At 43.9% G+C, this 25,333-nt stretch overlaps 1 protein-coding gene across 3 annotated transcripts; it reads right to left on the reverse strand.

Annotated features, from left to right (window-relative positions):
- Positions 1-319: 319 nt before the first annotated feature.
- PDGFA (platelet derived growth factor subunit A) lies at positions 320-25,101 on the reverse strand. 3 transcript variants are annotated; one of them, XR_002466290.3, is made up of 7 exons: positions 24,617-25,099; positions 23,375-23,471; positions 16,024-16,128; positions 13,438-13,625; positions 6,519-6,645; positions 3,687-3,800; positions 320-3,578 (listed from the first exon to the last, which is right to left on the reverse strand). XR_002466290.3 is itself a non-coding variant. In XM_021539733.3 (7 exons), exons 1-6 carry the CDS (start codon positions 24,677-24,679, stop codon positions 4,851-4,853), a joined length of 636 nt encoding a protein of 211 aa, XP_021395408.1. In that variant the 5' UTR covers positions 24,680-25,101; the 3' UTR covers positions 320-3,578; positions 4,824-4,850. The 3 variants fall into 3 exon arrangements, 2 of the variants coding, with proteins under 2 accessions (XP_021395408.1, XP_021395409.1); XM_021539733.3 differs by lacking the exon at positions 3,687-3,800 and adding an exon at positions 4,824-4,906 and having other exon boundaries at positions 24,617-25,101; XM_021539734.3 differs by lacking the exon at positions 3,687-3,800 and having other exon boundaries at positions 24,617-25,093.
- Between the last annotated feature and the right edge of the window lie 232 nt (positions 25,102-25,333).

The raw sequence follows: 25,333 nt of genomic DNA on the forward strand, positions 1-25,333 counted from the left end.
TGGATCCCTGGACAGAGGAAATGAGTGCAGAATGTAAAACAGAAAAACATTTCATCCCCAAACTGCTGCCTACAATGTGGAAGGACAAAACCAACAAGGTGTTAAAGCACTGCACGGAAGTGCAACTTTTGACAACCACCACCCTCAGCTCCATTAAACCCCCTACTCAACCCCCACCCCACAAATAACAGAGCTGTCCATCAGGTATCTTGTGGCTCCAATTGCTCACACCCTTCCCTGTAACACTCCAAATGCAGCACATTAGAAGTCCAGAGGAAGTCCACCTCCAGCAGACAGCAGAAGAAGATATGACACGGCATTCACGAATGCACAGAGAACTGTTTAATTTACAGCCACAATGGTGAAACAAACCATTTCAGAGCTTGGACATTCAAAGTTAAGTCTGACACTCATTCTTATATTCACTTATTGTGCTTAAGTATTAGAGAACACAGGATTACATTAACCATACACAACAATCTGGGATCCCTGTGGGACCGAGGAGTGGAAGGGATGAGCAAGAATGAGGGACCAGCCCCTCAAGTGGTGTAAGCTGGTACAGCTCCATTGCAGACAACGGAGCGATGGTGATTTACACCAGCTGAGGATATGGCCCTGGAAATGTCCAACTTAACTTTGAATTAACGACTCCCGTGTCACAACCTTTAGTGTCACTGTTCCTTCTGGTTGTATCTGCCACTTTGAAGGAGGACTAATCCCACAACCCGCCACGGTCCCAAGGCTGGCGGGTGAGAGCTCAGCTGGACTACAGGAAGTGATGCTCACATTGTGACACTACTCCTCACAATTTAACAGCCATGGACTGCATCCTCATCTGATGTAAATTAGCTTGGGGCCATCTGAAGTCAGAAACATTTGCCAATTTATAGTAGCTGAGAACATAGCCCTGAGATTTTTGTGTTTTCTGACGCATGCTGTATGAACACCGTGCTTGACAGCAAAGACTCACGTGCGTTTCATTCCTCGTAACAAAATTAACTCAAGACTACAAGTCTCATACAAACGGCTATTGGAAAAGTCCCCATTAAGCCTTCACTCTCTCCTGGTGTGCTGAATTTAGCATAACACGTTTATTTGCTGGCACCAACAGAACCTCTCGGTTTGCTTTGTTTTCAAGACTTTGCTACAAGGCCAGACTCCCTCGTGATGTAAATCAGAGCTCCGGGATACCCAGGGGAGTGACTCCCAAAGAGCTGGCCCACAAACCCAAACACAACCTTCTCATGCAAGTCCAACCACAGGACTCTTTCCAAGAGTTGTTTTGCAAACTATTCCACTTAAGTGACTTTGACATCCTTTCATACCTGCACAGTGTCTGAGTGGGTCACATAATGCTTTTCATCTACATGATTTTAATGGATATATGTTTGGGTTTTTTTTTCTTTCATTAGATATCTTTTAGACAAAAAAAAAAAAAAAAAAAAAAAAAAGAAAAAGCAACGGAGCAACATTATTGGCATCCCACCGAAACATAAATATATAAATTACATTTTATACACTTTTTTAAACGCAGACACATACATTCATGTGCATAACATTGTGAACAGTACACTTAGTGGAAAACAAGCACAGACAATCTTAGTTAAATGTATTTCCAGTTTTGGTGCTCAACAAATACACTGGGAAAATGATCACAAAATAGAACGGTGACTAACACTATCTCTGCATTAGCATCTGAAGCCAATAATGCCTGTTAGCTAACATTGCTTTGTTTGGTTGAATTTGGACATAGCTACAGGAACAGGAGGGGAATGTTTGAATTATATTTAGAGAAATTGAAAGGTTAAAACTCTTGCTCTCTTTTGTTGTTTGAAGGTTCTGCAGTTCATTCACATTTGAAGATATTTTTATTTGAGTGGAAACACCATCTTCAAGACAAACCTTTTTGTTGTTCCAAACTACGAAAACTCTCTCATCTCTTTGTAGATGTTTTGCAAATAAAAGAATCCAGTAGTTCATTTTACATATCCTATGTAATAATCCAAATAAAACAAAGGGTACATAATCCAAACTACTCTCGGGTGGGGCAGTGATTTTGGCCAAGTGAGTAGCCATGTCATATCTGGCACAGCCCTAAATTTCCAAAGCAGTACAGAAGGATTTATCCATGTGGCTCCCACTGCAATCTGTGGGGAACTGAACATTTAATCCTTTGGCACTTTGGAAATATAGGAGCTGGTGCCAGAGTATTTTATCTGTCCTGCTATAGTTAAAATAGATTTTGATGTTATTTGGGCTATTCTACTACAAAAATATGACCACAAAATGCTTTTTTTTTCTTTTTTTCTTTTTTTTTTTTTTTTTTTTGGTTCAAGAAAACATAGCAGGCTTTCTCAGGTATATAAAACTGTTAATTTTTAGATAAAAATACAAACTTCACCTTTACAAAAACACATATTTCTGTTGAATACACATAAAGCATAACATTTTACCAAAAATAAAGAATTTTAGGTTTTGTTCAAATATTTGCAGCAAGGTAGTTCCCATGCCACCATGACATTATACAATGCAGATACAAGAATTTGTACATTTCACACAGCTCCAACATGTGAAATAAAAGTATCTGTATACTGATAAGAATGACAATTGCTAACACAATATCACTAGTAGGCAACTGGCATAAGTCTTAAAGAAAAAAAATAAGGATTTTTGCATGGATATCCTATGATTTGTTTACGCACATCTGTCCTTTTTTTTCACTTTTTATTTTTTTTTCTTTTATGTAATGCTTTAAATTACGGGGGAGGTTGGGGAACATAAACCAAGAAACATCTAGAAAATTATGCATAGGTATACCATTTTTATTTTAATACATCTCATTAGTTTGCATCCCACTAGGAGAAATACCATAATGTTTCGTGTTCTGCTTATTGTTATACCAGTCTTTTATATGTGTTATTGGCAAATGTAGTCCGAGAGATAATAAAAAGCTAGGCAAAGAGTAAAAAGAAAACTTAATAATCACTTTATGGTGTAAAAAAAAAAAAATCCACTTAAGGCTCCCCAGAAGGTTTTTTTGTATAGACTTTTAAAACACCACCAAGCAAGGATGTATTGTTCTATAGTGTTTGCGTGGCATTTGATCATTTCATACATTCCTGCTTTTTTTGTGCCTGAAGTCCACCAGTGTCCATCCATCTTCATCAAGAACGCAGGCACATTTCTTGACGTAAAGCACCGTTGACTGCTCTGACAGAAATCCACTATTCACTTAGATTTTTGTCATGTTTTTGAGTACTTTTGGTATCTTCCATTCATTCAACTGTCTTTTTTTCTTTTCTGTTTTTCTTTCTTTCGTTTTTTTTTCTTTTTTGGACAGGGAAGCTTCCTATTGTTTCACAGAGTGCTACAATACTTGCTTTGATGTCACATTAAACAAATGTACATTGTCTCTTTGTTCTCATTAAGTGTTCTTTTGAGCCAGTTTTTTCACACAGGAGAACAAATAAAGTATACAGTCAATAAGCACCATACATAGTAGGTTCAGGAATGTAACAAACCATGTACATCCATGTCCCAGAGAGAAGTTTTTTTTCTAGCTTATTTTCACCTTACATCTGCAGGAGAGAAAAAAGATACAATAACTCTATGATTAGAATCAAAGGTCCTGTCCTTGAAGTAGATGACTTAAAAAAAGAAACTGTTCTGCATGAAGAGTCACTAACCTGGGACAAGAAGTTCTAAATGCTGTTTTGATTGAGTTTACATGCTCACTTTTAAAGTTGAATTTTAGAAAATCTTTGCTTCTATCATACTACTCCCAATAAATACCTGTTAATCTGAAACAGGATATCAAGTTTAGCATTCTTTAGAAATGATACATTGGTATAAATGAAAACCGCCACTGGGAGTTCATGTGCAAAAACAGGGGCTTGAAATTAAATTCACCATCCTCTAGGCACAGACACTGCAAAATCCAAATCATTCCCACTCCAAATACCAGAATCAATTGCAAGTGCTGCAGTTTACATACTTTCAAGTCATTAAGAAATGGAAATTCCATATTTAATTTGGAATGTGTGTCGCCATCATCATACATTGCTAATATGTTGGCCAAAGGATTTCAGTCATTTTTGCACTGCGAGGGTGTTAGTTTTTCACTACACTGAAAACCTCATGAATTTTGATGACTGACTATCATCATCCTACTGAGACTGAACAGACCAAAAATAAAGATCTTAATTTTCTGGTGTAAGTAACACAGGACTCTGCAACACACAGAAAAAAAAAAAAAAAAAAAAAAAAAAAAAAAAAAAAAAAAGGCATTTCTTAGCATCTTTCTGGTCAAGTAAGCAGATCATCAGACTGTGTCAGGTGCATGTACAATCAACCCCAGTTCATGCCAGAGCATGGGTTTGATGGTCACACAAATAATTATATTTTCTGTATGTGCACTCAATGTTTCACAGCCAAGGACTGGGAACACAATGATTTGTAACCTGGTAATTCATTCATGCATTATCACGTGATGCTTTGACCTCAGAAATCAATAATAATGAAACAAAAGCAGAGGCAATGGAACTTGAGATTTCAGAAGCTGAAGTATTAGCACCCTCCAATAAAAAAGAAATAAAAAAGGCAAGAAAAGGAAGTAGCTCAAGAATGTAAGATGCTGATGGTGATGTGGAGCTTAAAGGGAAAATACCAGCAGGTAGAATTATCAAAGCCAATCAAATCTAATCTCTTTGCAGCCTTGAGGTAGCAAGTGTCAAGATTTTGAACAGTGATTAAGTTGAAGTGATGATATTTGATTAAGTTTTCCAGTACTTGTGCTATTAGGGTGTTCAGCATATAGGTCCTACCTGAATATCAAATAGTTCCAGTAGGTTTTATGTTGGTTTTAACTTTTTTCGTTTCCGTTTTTTACCTGATTCCCTAGGCCTTCCTGTTAACATAAGGGCAGGGCTGGTGAAAAGCCCTAAGGTAATGCATTTTGTGTAACACTGAAGTCATAAATACTCAAACCATTTACATTTCAAAGAAATCTCATTATCCTTTGCATTAAAGTAATAACTTTATAACATCTGATTTGACATTGAGTTTACAAAGTAATTACACAAAAGTAAAGAAATAATAAACGAAGTTGGCATTGCACACGTCATTCCCAGGATCCATCTATAATTACTGTTACCATGCAGTACTCAACATTTGCCTTCAGCTCTGGAGTTGAGCTATTTTCAGCTCACCATCCACTTGCTGGGTGCAAGTTTTGTTCCTATCAGTAATTAAATCCTAGAAATACGTATTTTCCCATTATAATTCTGTCCCAGTTTTTACACACATCAAAACCAAAAATTTTGATCTTGAAATCATAGCTGCTTCATCTATGACAATTAAAGACAATTTGGAAAACTGAAATCGATCTAATGAAGCTTTTTTTTCCTAACGGGAGACATAGAAAACATATCAAAACCATTCCCACATTAAAAATAGCCACTTTATACGTGGTTTTGTCTAATAACTTCACCTAGTTTCAGCTAAACATTCAGTCCAGATTATAAATTGATGTATAGTAAAATTGCAGCAGACGTCTAACTTTGCTTTTATAGAAATTCTAACTCCTCTGTTTGCATTTGCTTGGACCAGGTTTATGTCTCCCTGTTGGATGGAGCCAGTACAAAAAACCCTTCCTCACCCAGACACCACAAAATCTATCACCTTTGGGCAGCTTTTCTCCTATGTTTACCTGCCCTTCACTGACTCTAATTTTGGGCTGATTCTACTGCACCCTTCAATTCCCTGCAGAGGTGAAAAACAAACTTTTGAGGCTTCCTTCAACCAGTATCAAGAGAAAGGAAAACATCCTTTTTACCATAGTGGGTTTCCAGAATAAGTGTGATGAGCTCTGCATTGATTGCACTGTAGTAAGTAGATCAGAGCCAATGATTTTAGATTAATTCAGAATGATTTTATGAAAGCCAGATTGAAAGTAATATTTTCCCCACAAATCTTTCCCCACTGCAACTCAAAGGTTGTCTTGATAAAGCAAATTTAGATTTAATGCGACAACTGACAAATTCTTGAGTATGCATACATAAGGAAACAACAGGAATAAGCAATGTTGTTTCCAAACTAATTCCTTAGCTTTGAATCCTGAATTTATCCCCAAGTGATATACATTAATCTCATTCATATTTTCCCCAAGATCAAGAAAATCTCAGTGTTATCCACAAGGTCTAAAGAAATTAGGCAACAGAGTTCATCCACAAGCTGCAACATGCCAACCTTTAACTTAGTGAAGCAAGACCTGAACACTACTGGGCATTTACACTTATTTAAAGGCCAACCTAATGAGAAGTGATACACATTAAATTTGAAATCCAAACTCCTTATACAGCACAAACTGGCCCTCATTTGGCATCTTCAACACAGAGAAGTTGCTGGGAGCTTCTCTACTGAGTTCACGGTAAGTAATGTTTGCTTTACGTTCTTTACTAATATAAAAAATAAGGTCCATATGAAATCAGCATTAATGCAAAAATAAAAGGAAAACATACCAGTTTCTTCTTCTCTATAATCTGAATTAGTATTTGATGATGTACAGGTGCATTCCATATGCTCTTCTAATCTCACCAGAACTTCTTTTAATTTTGGCTTTTTTCTAACATACTCCACTTTTGCCACCTATAAAATACGATGAGGTATGTACTGAGACACATCAACATGATTACAGTTCAGAACTGAAGACAGATAACTATATACCTCTATTTTTAATGTAGCCAAACCCATATAAAATGTTAGCATACTAATCATCTTTTATCTTAATTGTGCATCATGTAACTATTTATTGCACAGACTATTTGTTTATTCAAGTTCAGTAGTTCGAAACAATTTTCCCCCAAGAGGTAAAACAATTTCCCATTAATTTTGGTTTGATGTTTTAAGCAACTCAGTTTCCACATGTATCACAATAAACTTCTACACAGATTCAAATCAGTGGTTGTTCTTGTAAAGTGCCGTTTTTAACACAATCTTCTGTAAGTGTTGTTAAAGGCTGACAGTGAAGGCATTAGATTGGTTTGTAATACATTTTATTATTTACAAACTGATGTCTCCAGTGCCCTCTGAATATAAAGTGCTCAACCCTACATGACCAGGATCTGAATATCACCTTAGAAGCAGTTTAATTCCTACTCACTCCCTGCAATAACCTGGGGCTTGTTCACAAGAGCTCTCAAACACAGTTTTTACGTCCAAGAGAACTACCACTCCTGAACTGGGTTCAGCCTTTGGCTTTATTGGGCAAAGCTGGCTGACAGAAAATTCCTCCCCAGTCCTTCCAACTGTTCACAACTGCACTGCTCCACTTTTGGCATCCTTAAAATAAAAAAGTCTGGAGGGCAAGTTGAGGTTGGAGGAAGGATCATGTGGAGCAGCTCTGGCTACATACAGATCTCTCATCTGAAGGAAACCAAGGCAGAACAGAAGGATGTTGGGGTGAGGGGATACTGAAGATGAGGACATCCTGACCCACAGGTTGGCAGCCAGGAGAGGAGGAATGGCAGAGAGGGCACAGCACTGATGTTCTGGGGTGCTGAAATGGCTCGTGAGATGCTGGGCAATGACTTGTCCTAAGTGTAGTGGGCATGATGGTCAGGGCCATGCAAAGGAATATGGCCTAATGTGGGGAAGGAGAGTGCTGGGGAGCATGTAAGGGGTCCAGTGTTTAGCTCTCAACTGTGTTGAACGCTGCAGAAGAGGTGGTGAGCATTTGCTTGCACTGTCCCAGCAAACAAGACTACAAATCACAGGGATGCTGAATAAATGAAGTGAGGGAGCAGAAGGACAGGGGAGGCTGCTTGTCTCTACAGAAGTTACATGACAAAGCCACAAAGGCTGGTCCATCCAAAAACTCCAGTCATTACCAAATAAAGCATCCCCAATGACACTCCCAGCCATGATTTCCTTGCGTGTTTGGTGGGGATTCAGTGCTCCAAATCAATCTTCACACTGTGAAAATCATTCCCTTGCCCTTTCAAAACCAGAACATTGTCACAAAATGAAATTGCTGGCTAGATAAACCCATTCTACTCCCAGTCCCCAGAAAAACTCTTATAGATCTGGGATCAAAACTATGAAGGGCCTCTGAATGCCAGTGAGAGAAGCTAGAGCAAAATCCTGGCCTTTCTAAAGCCAATGGGAGATTTGGCTGAGCTTTCACAGAGCAAGGAGTTCAGATCCACATTTTAGTCACCACCCCTTGTGTCAACAGGATCTGGAGATGATTTTCATTTCATCCAGCAAACAAGTTACAGAGACAGATGCAATAACTAAAGTATCTACATTAAAAGGTATCTTCTGAAACTGTCAGATCTCCATGTAAACAGATTAAGAGCTGGCCATGACATACCAGAACACTTTATCTGAAAGAATAACTATGGGTCGAAGCAGTATGTTTCAAAATTTCCTATCAGAACCCAACTCCACCAAGCCTTTGAACACAATGATTTGAAAATGTATGGTACAACTGAGTCATCTGGCATCAAAGGATGACTAATCCTTAAAATTTATGAAAACAAACAGTAATTAAGACACCTCCATCATCAGAGACAAAGGGACCCAGCAATCACAAAACAGCTCTCAGATCTGCCATGCTTATTACAGCTGTTAGAATAAACCAGTCTCATTGAAAATTACACGCAACAAAAATAAACTGTAATCAAGCTTTTAAAAGCCTGTCCTTGTTTCGCTTGGTTTTACAAACTGAAAGATATATGTAGTTCCTGCGGCTATTTGGTATTAAACAACAGTTTAAAACCATAATACTTTGTAGAGGATCATAATGAATTTATGCTGCAATTTAAAGCTGGCTTTTCGTATTGTAGTTAAAATACAATCCAGCACATGTTCCACTGCCCTACTTCACGCTACACAAGTTAAAGGAATGTCATTTTGTAGATGTTGCAAATACTGGAAGTGAAGCAGCACAAACCAGATAAGCTGCTGTGTCTGTGTCACCTGTTAACACCTGCTGCCACACACAATGCTGATCACAATGCTGATGAAGGCTGCAGGTCACATTTTCAGTGGGAATAAATAGGGGCAGCTGTGCCAACAGCATGGGATTTGGCCTTGTGTACAAATGGTTTTTTCTTCTTTGTATTTTTCTCCCTGGTGTTCATACTGTATAGTTTCTCAAGTGTATTACACAAACTTTGAGGTGGCCAGTCTTCTAATGTAACAAAAATTTAAATCTTCAAACCCTCCAGATCCAGAAAATGCCACTATATAAAAACAGTGAAATAAGTGATTAGCTTCTCAAATGAAGTTAATAATCAGTGACAACACACTTGCATTAGTGTGGATTATAGGTCTACATCCTGCAAAATACAGTGCATTACAGCTAAATAAAAATGAAAATAAAATCTGATAAAAATATCATGGGAACACTTTTTTCTAGATTCTCCAGGAGAGATGAAATCAGGGATTAACAGCAGGGGGAAAAAAAAGACAAGACTGTAAACAGAAATGTCCAGAACACTTCCAGTATGAAGCTAAAATTTATCACGGGCAGGAGCTCACAAGAGAAGTGTCAGTACAAGAAGTTCCTCATAACAGCAGAACTCATGTGGCTGATACCTAAATACTGGATGGAAACAAGCCCAAAAAACAACTGAATGAGGACACTTCTTGGAATAATCTATTGCTTCCATACTAAACTACATGCTGATACAATGGAGGGAACACCTGTCTGTGAGGAAGACGTGAATCAAGAGGGACTGAAGGACTGGGGAGGCATCAGGAGCCTTCAGGGCCTGGCAAGTCACTGCTGCAGGGACAGGAGGGCAGGAATGGCTGTGTGGGGTCTCTGTGTCCCTGAGCAGAGCAGATCCTGCCAGGTGACAGGGTGTCCCATGCTCCAAGGACACCTCACTGCTTTTCTGCCTTCACCTCTGTCAGGGTTTCCTTTGTGTCTCCCATTCCTAAACTGACCTTTGATACCTGGTCCTGCCTGCAATTGCAGTTAAGCCACAGCTCAATCCAAGTGCTGCTTATCTTATTCTTCCTGCCCCAATGGCAGAAGGAAAAGGTTATTAAACCTGCAAATGTCACATACATTCATTTCACCTATACATCCCATGTGTTCTGCAAGGCCTTTCCAACCCGCTCTGAGGCTGGGTAGCTCTGCTGAACAGCTCATCCTGAGCTCCAGCATTTTTTCCAACCTCTGAACAACCCTCCAGTGACAGACAGCTGAGGAGCTGCTCCTGCATCTCCTCTTGTCCAGCTCCTTTTCTCTGCACCTCACCCTCACATTAATGTACTCTAAGAATACACCAGGTTAAGATTCCTCAGATCAGATCAACCCTGAATATGCAGAAATGGCTGAAGCTGGCAGGGCTTCTGCTCAAGGCCAACCTGAGGCAAAGCTGAGGGAGATGGAGTAATTCAGCTCTTGTTTCTTAATTTGCATATGAGCATTGCTGAGAACAATCATGTTGCTCAGCTTGGCTATTCAAAATTAGTAGCATAGGCAAGATTTCCTCCATAATATTAATGATTTTCTGCTTCTGTGATCAAACCCACCAAGAACAACACCATGCTCAAAATCCTCTTGGGAAGACTCTTGTGCAGAACCCCCCAGATAAATTACGATCTGGTACTTGTTAAGTACTTGAACTCACTGGACAGAAGCAACAGGATCTGCAGATGTTACTGAAATGCTTTTGCACACAGAGGAGAAAATCTCTCTGTAACAGACACCAACACCCCTAACTCCTCCATCCTTATCACCATTGCTCTATAAGGAGAGAAATAGAATCCCTTCCTTCCCACCGAAGAGCAGCTGCCAAGCAGCCTCTCCATCTCTGAGAGCTCTGCAGGGCTGTGCAGGTGCACTTTGCTGAACAGAGATGTCTGCAGGGCCAGAGGCTGTGCTCTCATGGGCTCACTGTCACCATGCAGGGCAAACCCACCTGTCACTAATGAAACCCACCCTGGGAAAGGGAAACCTTACAAGACCCATTCCAGGGAAGCTGTTCCACCACCCACCCTGGCTCAGAGTGTCCCTACAGCCTCAGTTCCACATTAATGGTATTTCACTGATGACAGCTCAGTGAAGACAAAGAAAGGACATCCCTGAATCCTCTAGCCTTTGAATAATGTCCCAGGAATGAAATGTCCCAACACAAGCACCTCCACTGCTCCTCCCACACTGCCCCAGCCGTCTCTTAACCTTGACTACAGTGGCCCTCAGTGAGACAAAGAAAACACCCTTTGCTTTCGCCTGTTGGATGATGCAAACCCACTTGCTGACCTTTCTGGATGAACATTTTTCTAGTGTGAATGGGCCAGCTATGATCTCACTACCTTGTCAATGAGGAGGAAGCGGGGAAAGCCTTTTCAATGTTCCATCAAAAGAGAGCTTTTATGCAGTCTGACATCAGGGGAAAACACAAGCCGGCTTTCCAACTGCGCTGCAGAGCAGCTGAGAAGGCTCTCCAAAACCGCTCCCACCTTTCCAGGGACCCTCGCTCTCAGCCAGCTACTTAATGGCATGAGCAGACATTCAGCTCTAAACTTAGGATTGGCAAAAGGCTCAGAAAACCATCAATTACATCAAAGCTACAAGGGGATCTGACTCTGGAGGGCATAAATATGGATTCTGTTCTAAGAGTTCTGGTGTTACACTGGGGTCAGCCTACAACCTTTACAATGAACATCCTGTTCCTGCTTGACCTCTTGTCCTTTTTTTCCCCTGCTACTTAATGACTGTTTGGAGCAGTCTTGGAGCTAGGAAAAAAAATGTCCTCCAAAGCTGTCTGACGTATATTGATATTGCTAGTGGCAATATATTTACACAGCCACAAAAAGCAGCTGCTCAGCTGAGCCTACTTTTAGCTTGTGCCCTACTAGAATGAATGCAAATATAAAAGCACTACAACAGGCTGAGAGACTAAAATTCCTTCAACGTGGTGGTGTGCTGGGGAAGCAGCCCCAGCAGTGACACCCTGCAAAGCTGCTGCCAGGAGTTTGTAGCTGTTAAGGAACACTGGCTGTCCCAGCAGCAGGGGGATAGCCAAGACCCTCTGTCTCATCTGTCATCTCCCCCATCCCTCAGGGCTAGGACAGAAGCACAGTACCACAATATTGTTCAATATCACACACAGGTACCAACTGCAAGCTCATCACACCCATCTCAGCTCTCTGCCGAGCACATCCAGCTGCTCTGTGCATGTTTGCTGCTACACAAAATCAAGTGGAAGCTGCATCAAACCCAAAGGCAGCAGCACTAAATACCACAACCCTGAGGCACTTTGCTGTTTAGCTCCTGTTTAGAAAGGTTTACAATTGTAGTCCTGCAATCTCCCCAGTTTGTTCTCAGCCCTCAAGTAATTATTGACCCAAATTTTTACTTCATTTTTAATTGTTTCTGCAAAGCATATCCCACGAAGGCAAGGGAGCAAGCAAGTGTAAAGTATGATTATTTTTGGGAACACTGAGGGAATCTCAGATGTTTCTCCAGCTTATTTGGATGCAAAAACATTGTTCTCAGATGTTCAAAAACAGAAAAGAAAAATAAATTCTGCCCAGACATGTCAGCATGTATGAAAAACAGTGTATGAAATACAATGGAATGGCTTAAGTGCCTTATTTTTTTCTAGGATGTACAGCACTAAGTGAGCAGCACTTTTCTCAAGAAATCCATTGCAAGTTCAGCAATCAGTTGTTGTGCTGAGCAATTTTACATTCAAGAATGTGGTGGGGTTTATTTTAATTCTGCTCTTAAGAAATTCAGGGCAACAAGAACTCAGAGTCTTCACAATATGAATGCAAAGTGTAAGTTTAATCTCCTACACACAGATGTAGTTCAACGGTGCTTGTTTAAATACTGATAAAAATTAGAACACAGTGAAGCCAAATGAACATAAATATTTCACGTAATATTTACTGGAAAGTTGCAATAGGGATTTTGTCTAATGAGTAAATACAGCATGAAGCTGTTGAGTCTTCTATCCCTGGGGTAAGATAATTTGAAACACATTTTTTCAGATCAAAAGTGTTATGTTGTCAAATATAAAAGCCCAATTTAGGCTGCATAATATTTAATTAAGGAAACAGCATTCCATACTGTGATTTATTTATTTTTTTAAGTCCAGTGCCCCTTGAGTCATTTTATCTTCTTAACTTTAAGATCTGTACTGTGCGAGATCATGGGAAAGGCACAATCAACTTTATTTTCATTCCAAAAAAAAAAAAAAAAAAAAATTAAAAAAAAAGAGAAAACCTAAAGGGAATCCTGTGAAAACCAAATCCAAACCCAAGATTTTCCAATGACCACATAACTTGAAAAGGCCATAAATGGAGAGGGGGGTTCTATGTGAGGATGGATGGATTTGGGTCACACAGGCACGGGGGTAAGTGGAGTTTCCAAGTTTCCGGGCTGAGGAGAACCCGGCCAGGGCCCCTGCTCACCTTGACGCTCCTGTGGTGTATCCGGGAGGGCTGGCACTTGACGCTGCTGGTGTTGCAGCAGCCGGTGCAGCGCTTCACCTCCACACAGGGTGGCCATATCAGGAAGTTGGCCGAGGTGGGGTCGATCTGGCTCCGAGGTATCTCGTAGATCACCGTCCGCGTCTTGCACACCGCCGGGATGGCCTCCTCTGCGGGCACAGGAGAGGCACGGCCCGCGTGAGCACCCGCGGGCACGAGGCACGCGGGGCCAGCGCTCCCAGTCCCACCGGTCACCGGCACGCCAGTGCTGAGCTGTGTGCCCACAGCTGAGCTCTTGATGTTTCTCCCTCTCTCAGCCCCTAAAGCATCAGGCTAGCTCAGAGATACGAGGCCTTGAGGGGAGGAGCATCAGGAGATGGGCAAAGATTTCCAAAAGAGGCTCTCACCCCAATGTGGTTGTCCAGATCTTTATCGTATGGTGCAAGGGGAAGAGCGGAGAGAAGAGAGCGAACAAGAAGGGACATGGCCTTATCCAGGCTCTGGACAGGGAGGGCTTCTCTGCCTCTCCACCAACCCCGTTGGGGCTGGAAGGAGGGGTCCAGGCTTATCTGATCAGAGTCACAGGGGTCCCGGGGAATGGGGGAAAGCATGGCCTGAGTGCACTGTAACAAGCTCTGGTGTTACCCTGGGGACACGCTTGACTCGCTCCCAAAGCCCAGCCCGAAAATGAGGGTTTCCAGTGGCCTGGCTCCCAACACAGCTTGGAGCACATAACATGAGATAAAGCAATCCTGGCTCTGGAAGTGACAACAAGCCAGGAGCTCCTCCACATTCGATGACCCCCTAGTACAGCCTCAGAGTGACTGTGCAACAGCAGTTGCTGCTTTCCAGCACTGGGGTCATCTCTGCACACAAATACCATCACACAAGCATGCAACACCTGGCAAACACTGCCTCAGAAGTTAAATGGAGGATTATCTGTATCATACCCCATTTGCACAACTGGGAAACAACCTGCACCAGACTTTCACGACTTGGATTTCCACTTCCAGAACTTTAACATCCCCACATCAGGGAGTCTGGTTCATCCACCATTCCAAAGGGCAACTGCCATTTTTTCTGCACTCATCAAAGCTTTGTAGATGGTGGGTTTTATTTAATTTGTTATTTCTTGAATGATGCAAAACCACCAGAGCAGCATGACTGAAAAACCTGCAGTTAAACCAATATCCTGGTGGGCTCAGGTAAGGTGAATTTGTTTAAGATCATAAAGATTAGCTCTGTACTACTGTGTGATGCTGCCATGATCCAAATCATGTACCATCATCAACCTCGGGACTGTTTAAAAGTCAAGCTGATATTTCAAAACAGTCCAGAAAAAAATAGTAATTTCAGGGACAAGTTGTTTTGCTGATAAGTTCTCCAAAGACAGCTGGGATTTTTTTTTTTTTTTTTTTTTTTTTGCCTTACAGTGGAAGCTTGCAATAGCTTTGGGTTAGATGTGTCAGGGAACTGGAACACTGCCTGCACTACTTCACTTAATTCAAGTACAAGAAGCTCAGGCCTAGCCTGTGCCTGCAACATGGAAATCTAGGCTTAGTTTTGAAAGAGATGCATTTCAATAGACAAAATAGAGTGAAAATCCTTACTCTCAGCCCCCAGTGCCATGAACTCCAGAAAATTACCAGATGCAATACTGCAAGATAGCTGGCAACTCCTACAAGTTATTGAGCACAGGCAGTTCCCAGTGCCTCTGGTGGGGAGGCATTCAGCACCTTGCAGGGTGAGGTGCCAACGTCGCAGGCTGCTCCAGAACCGCTGCTCTCCTCTCCCAGGCAGCCAACGTGCCGGGCGCCTGCCAACTCACACTGCAAATCCCTGCTGACAGCAAGCTGGGCTCTCTCTGCCTGCCACCACAGCTCCAAGCACAAACACACCGAATTACCCACCAGGGATAGCACCACGGATGTTTTCCACAGTCCAGAGGAATGGTGGAACACTCACACCTAATCAGATGAACAAGCACCGCGTATAAATCCTATTCACACATCCCTTTTTTAATTTGTGTTTGGGCTTGTTGGATCATCATCGTCATTAATAAGGATAAAATCCCCTGTAAACATGCCTGGTGCCCTACACAGTGAGGGAAATCAATGCCCCAGCATTTCCATCAATGGCTTTTAATTTTTGGGATGAACTGTATTTTTCTTGTGAATAAAGAGTCAAGCTGTTTCCTTTTGTGGAGCTTCTGTACTGAAAACTCTACCAACTGTTGATGTTTTTTAAAGCACACTGCTGTAGTTGTTCCCCACACTATGAATTATACATTGAATATCACAGCATTTTCTAACCGAGGTCTAGCTTTCCAACATGCTGCAACAAGAAAGTGAATGTAAAGAATTTGTGTATGTCTGTCTCCTATGGACATCCTCCAGAAGACAGCTTCTCAGGCAATGGTTCATTTTGTGCAGAAAGAAAGGCAGAAGCTAGAAATGGCCCTTTTTTTCCTTTGTGCATGTCACATTTTTCCAGTGAAACGTCCTGCTTGGCTGACCAAAAGCACCCCCTCTGCTTTCACTCCCAAAGTACAAATAGCTTGTTGCTTACCAATGCTTCTTTTTCTGCGAATGGGCACAGGACGGTTCTCTTGCACATGTTTAGCAGAATGAACACTGTAAGATCTCAAGTTTGTTTCTGAAACATCATCATATCCTAGAACAGGAAACAAAACGTTAAACCTCAGGTACGTTATGTGCACCAGTGTCAGTACAGTGCTGTTCCACAGGTACAAATCTGTGCTGTTCATAAACACAAGACCCAATCCTGCTACACTCAGTCTAATGTAACCCCTGTTAATGCAATTGCAAGGGCATAAGGCAAGGAATAAAGACACAGACATTGAATATCTTGTATAAGCATGCACAATTTAAATCCAATATCCATTTTGCTGGAAGCCTCCACTGCACACACTGTGGCACAGAACCACATCTAAAGTAAAACAGTTGCATTTTTCTGAAAGGCATAATACGGCTTTTCTTACTAGAAAGGTGTAGAAATATGAACAATAATCCTGCATGTGAAATGTTTCTTACAAACATTTTGAAGTTCTGGTATGAGGCAACAGTAGAAAATATGGTATTAGACCCAACAGCAACAATGCTGCCTCTGTAAATTTTCTGTTGCTTGGCTTTCAGGGCAGTACTAGGGCGGAATCAAAAGCAAAAAGTAACTAGCATGGGTTTCCTTTTAGCCTCTCTGTTGCAGAACAAATCCCCTGTGAAGTATCCTAACCTTTGGAGGGGCATCTGAAGCTACTGCAAACTCTGGGACTGCATCCAGGCTTGTCTTGTTCCCTAAATAAGCCTACCACATGGGTTAAAGGGCCATGAGAAAAAGCAAAGATGGAAAGCTTGGCATTTCATTTATCATAAAAAACAACAAAATAACTGCTCCAACTATTTGAGTTTGTTAAGTGAAGCAGTTCAGGTCGTGTCCCATGCCGTGGGGTCTGAAAACCACAAGCACAGTCTGCAAACGGGGGATGAGGAAGAAGGAACCAGAGAACTGCACACAGACCCCAGGACACCCAAACTAAGGGGTTTAGCACTCTGCTGCTTGGAGTGTCCTCTGGAACATCACTGCAGAGTTTCAAGGTTTCACTGCTGGCTCCTAAGAAAACTGTGACATGCTCAAAAAAAATGCAAAAGGGTATCACACAGTACTCAATTACCCTCTCTGCAAGCTACCAACACCCTACACTCCCATCTTCTGCACTGCCACACTCCCTGCTTCCAGTTTGTTCTGTACACACAGCTGTCTGTCTCTGGAACTTGTTTTAATCTCAGCTTTATGAGCAACACACATCATAAGGCTCTGCTCCACAAAACAACCAACTCCTTTTCTCCTTCCTCCAAGAAATTGTGCCCTAAGGAACATGCAGCTTGTGAAATCACCTGTACAGCCAGGTGAGACATGAAGACAGCAGGATGTTCAACACCTTAGAAAGAGTTCTGAATCCCAGGGTTTATCATTACTTCTTGGAAAATGCTACTGTAAGTAGCTAAGAAAAAATGAAATCAGAAGTCCAAGAGGCAGTGCCAGGATCAGCCACTGGTCCTGCCTATTCTCCTTATCAGCTGAACAGATCCTTGTATGAAATTAATCAATAGTCTCAATCCAAATAAATGGGCTCTTAGTTCCTATCTATGGTACTGGTTTCCCCTAGATTTTGATGGGAAATTTTGGAACCTGACTAATTAGCTGGTATTGGGCCTTATTTGCAGTCCCAGTCAGGTAATTTAACACAGCAATGACTAAAGGGTATTATTTCTGCTTTTATTGCACCCCATACTCCAGAAAACTCATCAGTGGTATAAATAAAATGGCTTGCCAGAGATCCCACAGGAAGTTTGCAACTGAGCTGGGGAGTGGAGCCAGGTCTCCCACATCCCATTCCAATGGCACCAGGCCATCCACCTGATCCCAAATGGTGTTATGCAAAATGAGGATCCGTTCTGATGTGCCTCCAGCCCTCTTCTGTTTCCTAGCACTCAGCCACCCAACACCTTAACACTGACCTCCTTTTTGGCAGCTTCAAGTTATCACAACCTCTCCCTCAATTTGAGGCAATGAAGTGATACTTGAAAGCAGCATGAATTCTGCTCAGCCTGAGACCCAAGCTAGACTCAGAGCAAGAAGCATGTCCATGCACAAGCAAACAGTGTTTAAAAGGAGATTAAACACAAAAGTAATGCCTCTAATCCCAACTGCTTGGTGGGCACAGGCATCAGGCTGGAAAGGGAAGCTGGCAGGGCTGCCAGCACCACAGCAGGGCTGGGTCATGGCTCCTAATCCCACACTCAGCAATGCTGGCACAGCTCCCTCCTAGCATGGAGGATCCCTTGCTGCCTCCTTCAAAGAAGCTGGTAAGAACCAAAGGACTAGTATGCCCAGCTAACCAGTGTGTTAAATCATGTGCTTACACATAACTCGACTCAGCCACAATCAGCCTTTTTCCATCACCATGTTTATAAAGAAAAATGACACCTCGAGGAGAAGTGTTGCTTATAAGATGATTTCTAAGGTGAAGAAGGCCTCTGGCTTATCCTGTACCCCACTGTCTCACTGTCTCAAGCAGTATAGCAGTTCCTAAGTTCATGTCTCTCTGTGAGGGTTACAAAAAGAGATCTACACAGCTAGCTCAGCAGAACACGTTCCAGTAAAACCTTAATGTGTTATCTAACATAAATTATATTATTTTTACCAACACATCATCCAAGTTTGGCTTAATAAACAGAATCATGTGGTATGGCTGGAGCCAGAAGACACTACAATGCTAAAGGCACTGAAGTGTCCCTCCTGATTCCCACAGGCATTTGGAAGGAATTCCATTTCCCAGTGAAGCCAACAAGAAAATCAATGCACTTCAAGCAATGTTTAAGTCAACAGGAGTCTTGCCCAGCAGGAATGAAAAATCACCAAGTCAGCTTTGAAACTCACACTCGGCTCTGAATGTGTGGCCAGAAGACTTCCTTTTGTTTCATTAAAACCACGATGCTACAAAGAGTACTCTCTAGTTTGACTTTAAGGAAGGGTGAGACTTAATTTGTATCAGTTTTTCCCCCAATGTACTGAATTAGTTGCAGGGTGAGGATAAACTCTTTGCAAAGGAAATGTGAGTTTATGGGTGCTTAGCACCTCACAAAATGAGGCTTAGAGCAGAAAGCTGGAAATGGGTGGTTCTTAGTTTAGAACTGGAACACTGCTCATCACCAAGTGAAGATGGAGGATGCTGCACAGAGCCAAATTAGTGCAGCTTTCTTTTTACATTTTAATAATAAAAAAATGTTTTCATGGCAGCCGATCAAGAAATTTCTCTGTAATCTTTTATGTACTGACAACATATCAATGATGGGCATAAAAACTCTTGCAATTAGCCTTGGTCAATCCATTAGTGTAGCTGAAATTGTTCTTTTTTGTCAGATTGGCAATTTTCCACTGGGTCACGGAATATAAATCACAGAGTTCCTGTGACATTCTGCCAATACATGATTACTCTTCTCACTCAAGAAGCATGTGGAAAACATCCTAAGTTTACTCCTATTTTCTAGTTATCAATTTATACTTTTGAATTTCCATCTTCCTCCCAAACTATTTTATGTGAGATACAACCCCCAACACATCCAGTCTTAATGCAAACTCTTCTAGTTTTCACTTTGATGCACATCCAGAAAGTACAGATCCAAGACTTCTAGTACCAACAGCAGCAGTTTAGGAAATTCTTATAATCTCTTTTTTTTTAAGGAATTCAATGTAAGGTACAATAAACTGAAATGGTCTGTCTTACAATCAGTCCTAGAGCCAGAAAGCCCACAGCAAAATCAGTTTGTTTTTTTGATCTTCTTTTTGGCTGTTGCAAAATTTGCCCTTCTGACATCCAACTGCAGAGACAGATGTCATTAAGTTTTCAACTTTGATCTGGTAAAGGAAATATAAGTAACAGCTCGTAAGATCCTGTTTTATTTAGGGTTTTGGGTTTTTCTCCCCTTTACCTAGGTGTGATCAACCAGCTGTAAAGAAGGAGGAATATTCCCTCATCTGTCTCAGGAAAAACAAAGGTCACACATGGAAGGTGCTTCTCATGATGTGCAAGAGGTGCAAGAGAAGCCAAAACACTGCACTGTAACATCCTTCATTGAGCACCACACCAAAACCCGCAAAGACAACAGCTCATTTTCCAAAAGATTGAGCTCTGCAGCAGCCTAACACTTTTTCCATGGAAGTATACAGTTAATTTAGATCGTTTCTCCACTTAACAAAAAGCTGCTCTGCTAGTTCTTAATCACAGGCCGTTAAATTCGCATGGCCTAAGGTGACCCTGGTGGATGCCCTTAACCCGTGCAAAGAGGCACACTCAGCCCTGCCTCTCCCCATGCAGGCAGATGACTTGGGGAAAAAATCTGTTCCCAGCGGGAGGCAAACATAATAGGTGATGACATGAACTCTACCTCCCACAGGACAGATGGGAGAGGTGAAGCACGAGGAGAACAACCACGCTGCTGAGCCAGAGAGAGCTCCACAAGCAGAGCAGAGGAAATGCCCTCGTTTTGGGCATTTAGTCTGCTTGTAGTAAAACTGCACTCTGCACACTAGAGCTGCCTACTTCCTGGGACTGTGCATGCTTTATCCTTTCAACAGGGTCAGACTCTGCTCTCCTTCATGCCAAAGCAATTCTGTCACTGCCTCTGGATCCCAATTGCAGCAAATTAATATAAGACCCCGTTTCCTGATAGGAACAGAGAATTTTCATGCTGCCTTTACCCTCTGAGTCGGACATGAAGCACTGGGCTCTGACAAACTGGCCTGGATTTTCTTTTTTGAATACAATGATAAGCTCCATGTTGGGTAGTGTTTTTCTTTAAGTAATATGCCAGATGGTCTGGGGGTGTGGTTTCTAATTTTATGAAGGGGGTTATCAGTCATCTCTGCGCTACAATATAGAGACCAAATCTGTCAGAATAGAAGAAAAACCTGCCCACTCTGACTTACAAAACTTATTTTTCCAATTAAAAATATATGTTTTGCATTGCAGGAGAGAAAATCACTGTTCTTCCTTCATTTTCCACAGATTCCGCCTTGTTACTCAGGAATATCAGACATTTTCTTCATGCATGCCTGATCCTGCAAACTCTTAGCCTACAAGATCATTCTTAATTCTCAAGTCCACCCACTGAGTTTAAACAGGGCTACTCACATGCAGAAGGACTGGCAATACCATGCACTAAAACAAGGGAGAAAATAGTCACTGGAGTGATTTTGTTCTGAGCCTCAGCTGAAAATGAGTACATGCTATAAAAGAGAAATATACCTACTGTACAAGCCCTCACTGAACTGGCTGTTCCTTAAAGGCAATTGCAGCCCTAAGGAAACACAGTTCAGAAATATCATCTTACCAGGGACAACGAGAAAACATTTGATTTGCTAATTCAAGCTAATACTAAATATAGTAAACAGGCCTGATCCTGTTTACTGAGGAAAGCACAGTAATTTCAATACTCGATTAGTCATTCTGATAAGCCTTTAGTAAGAATTACTCATGACAGTAAAGTCTGCAGGACTGTGCCCAGGAAAGCAAATGTGGGTAGTAAAGACGGGTTACTCCATGAGAACCCAACCATGAGTAGCTCAGAGCACAGCTTAGCACACAGGCAAAAGCAGAACACACATAAGCAGGAACAGGGTGAAAGGCTGAATATTTTGGTTTTATTTTTTAATATTGTTTGAGTTCATGTCTTAAGGAATTACTGTTTCACAGTGAGATAGTAAAATATTTATGTCTCTTGTTTCTCTAATGGTTTCTAAACTGACAAATTGCAAGAAAACAGCAAAATGAAATGGGTAAACTTGTGGCTGACCTTCTCCATTTTTGGTCTTGCATCCTCCAGTTAATATTTGCCATGAGGTAAATAATTATTTTCTGAAATAAATTTCTCTGCTACATCTACCCATTTATTCAGCTCCTGCCATTGCCCCACTTGTCTGCCTGATTCACTTGCAACGGGGCCACGTGAACTTTTGCTCTCCTTCTAAGTGGTATTTAAAAATGAAGCATGTGCTTGTTACGCTGAGGTATTTGAAAAAATAATGTATTCTGGTAGCTACAGAACCCTGACTCAAAGGCAGGAGCAGCATGCACTATTTTAAAATGCTAGCACTCAGATCCAGCCCTTCTGCAACAGCAGCCAACTCCACCAAGTTCACTGGGAAAAATATTTCAGCAGTAGTGCACTTGTCTGGTCCAAAACAGCCTTCAGTGAGGAAATATGAACTGCATACCCCTTCCCAGTTGTGAAAGTTTCTTTAATTGTCGTGATAAACAACAGTGATGAAGCACTGCTCTCCAAAAATACTAAACCAACGCCAATCTGGTAATTACTAATTAGTCTCTATGGTAAAGTGTTGTGCAAGACAGAAATACTCCCATTTTCAGTGTAATGGGAAAATGTTTGCTCTCTAATCACAGAAAATTGAAAGCTGTGACTGTAAAATACGTTCCTAATGCATTTCTGGTCATTAATAGAGCACTGTTCAAAAAGCAGGGAGTTAAACTCTAGAAGGATCCTGCAACTCTGAATGAAGGTGATTGAACCTGGCACAGACTTTACAAAAATACACAGCATATGGTTTAAAAGGAGATGGCCCAGTACCAATGCAAGCAAGAACCCATTCATTTTTCTCCATGTTTGTGCTTCAGCAAGATGCAGGCTTCCCCTGGGCACATCAAAGGTGCCGGATTTATTCTCTCTCTACTGAGAGAAGAAATCACCAGGAACAAAGTGCATCAAGTGAAACCAAATGATAAGGAACCCAGCAATACCATGCTTCTAGATCTGATTTACTGCTGCAACGATCTGTTAAACTGCACGTTCTCACTACACCCATTTGCATGCCTAATGATGCAGAAAATAACCCTGCACTATTTTCTTAAAATAAAAAAAAAAAAAGTATTTTTGAGGGTAAGCTTCATATGCAGGTTTCTGTTTAAAATCAGTGTGGACGGTTTATTTTCCTTTTAATAAAGCCCAGCACTTGAAGAGACATTACTTCATTCATAAATATTGTTTCAAATATTTTAAATACCTCTAGGACAGTAGTTTAAAGATAACAGAGCAATGCAAGACCAACAACAAACCTTATGGCAATTCTTCTCCGCTGCGAGACGGAGAGAGCTCTGAAAACACTTGGGGGTCACAAGGTCCCCCTCCACCCTGAACCCCACGAAGTTTCAATCCCCGATCGGCCCTTGGCCGCCGCCTCCCTGCGACACGCATCCCGGCCCGCCCGGCTCTCGGGGCCGGTCCCCGGCGGGTGTCGCGGAGCGGAGCGCGGGGCGTGCGCGGCCTCCCCCCGGGGCGGCGGGGCCGACGGCGCGGAAGGAAGGAGGACGGGACTAATTTACCTACGGAGTCAATCTCCAGGAGGCGCTGCAAGTCGCGGATGCTGTGGATCTCGCTGTGCGCCAGCCGCTCGATGAGCTCCTGCGGGATCTCGGCCTCCTTCAAAGACACACACACCGCGGGTCACCGCGCAGTCCCGCCCGCAGCGCCGGGCATGCGGCGCGCCGCGCCTCTGGGCTTGCCGGGGAGGGTGCGGGGTGTTTGCGAGACATGCGGGGATGAAGCAAGGGGTAAATCCACGCGAACATCCCCCCACAGCGCTCCGCGGGGACCCGGAGCGCTCCCGCCGCCCCCGCCTGCGCGCCCGCGGGGGCTGCGCGCCGCCCGCTCGACTGCGCCACGGCTGAGCGGGGCGGCAGCTCCGCACGGCCCCGCCTGGCAGCGTGAGCCCCGCAGCGCCGAGCCCCGAGCCCCGCTCGGCGCCTGGAGCCCACCCCGGGCAGCGGCTGCCGAAGTTCGCCCGGGCGAGCGCCGAGTCCCCCGCGGGCGCGGGCTCCCCCGACCCGGGCAGGAGGAGGAGGAGGAGGAGAACCGCGTCCCACGGGGCGCCGCCATCCTACCAGCGCCCGCGTCGCGGCTGCCAGTGCCAAGCAGAGCGGGTCCCGGGAAAAGTTACAGCCGCTATGCAGCGCCGAGCACCGCGCTCGCCCCGACCGGGACCACCTGTAGCAACCCCGGGACGCGGCTCCGCGCCCCCTCCGTCCCCTGCGGGCAACGGGCGGGAGAGCTCCCGACTGCTCCGGGGGAGATTCACAAACCGGGGAGCGGCGTTTTGGGGCGCGGGGGATTCACCCAAGTTCTGCCCGCGGCACTAGCGGTGCCCGCGGCCGCCGTGCGCAGCGCCGGGCGCCGCGGGGGCGGCCCGGCTCCGCGCACCCTCGGTTTCCGCACAGCCGCAGCCCGCTGGCACCCGCGGGGCGTGGATTTTTTAACCATATATTTATTAAATATAGAATATATATTATACAGATATTAGTTTTTAAGGGCGGCCAGCAGCCCGGGCGCGGAATGCACGGTCATTCCCCTTCGCTTCTGCCATGCATGAAATGGCAACTCGCTCCCAGGCTCGGCCGCGCAGGGCCCGGGGCAGGGCAGCGCTCCCGGCGGGGCCGGGGCTCGGGGATGCCCGCGGAGCCCAAGTGGGCAGCCCGCTCCCTCCCCGGTGCCCTCCGCCGCGGCTCGCCCCGACCCCCGGCTGCGGCGTGCTCCGGGGACCGGCAGCGCAGGAAGCCGCTCTCACCTACCTCGGAGAAGGTAAAGGACAGGTACCCAAAACCTATCAGCAAAACGCAAGCCCAGGTCCTCATCGCGGTCTCGTGCACTTTAGACACGGAGGGAAGGCAACGCTGATGGAGAGGGGCTGCAGGCCGGCTCCTGCCGCGCAGGAATTCAGTACCATCCCTCAGGGGAAAGGCAGCGGGGTGGCTCGGGGGTCCTCCGCATCCAGGGTGGGTCGGGGCTGCCCGGGGCGGCGGTGGTTTAATGACGGCGCGGACGCTGTTTGTACGTTCCCCTCGCTACGGGAGCGTGGCTGCTCTCCCTTCTGCCGCTCTCGCTCGCTCCTCTTGGCTCTTAGGACTAGACCAGCCGGTACTTCTGCATATTTGCTTAGATCAGACCAAAGTGAAACCCAAGGAGTCGATCCGGAGCGCAGCCGAAACGCCCATCACCTGTCTGGGGCGGCTGCCCCCCTCGCGCGGGCGGCGCTGGGGCCGCCTCCCCCCGCCGCGGCCGCCGCTCCGCGCCGCGCCGGGACCGCGGGGCTGCGCTCTCCGCCGAGGGCCGGCCCCCCCCGCCGTGCCTGCCCTGCACCCGGCCCCTCCGCGGAGAGGGGAAAAATCAAAAATCTTTATTGATAAGGAGCGAAATGTTTCTCTCGCCGAGAATGGTCCCGCTTCCCTCCCCGGTTGGGGCGAGGTCAAAAATAATAATTAATTAGGAATAATAGCAGGGACAAATCG

The sequence above is a fragment of the Lonchura striata genome, chromosome 16, assembly GCF_046129695.1.
Source record: "Lonchura striata isolate bLonStr1 chromosome 16, bLonStr1.mat, whole genome shotgun sequence".
Taxonomy (NCBI): domain Eukaryota; kingdom Metazoa; phylum Chordata; class Aves; order Passeriformes; family Estrildidae; genus Lonchura; species Lonchura striata.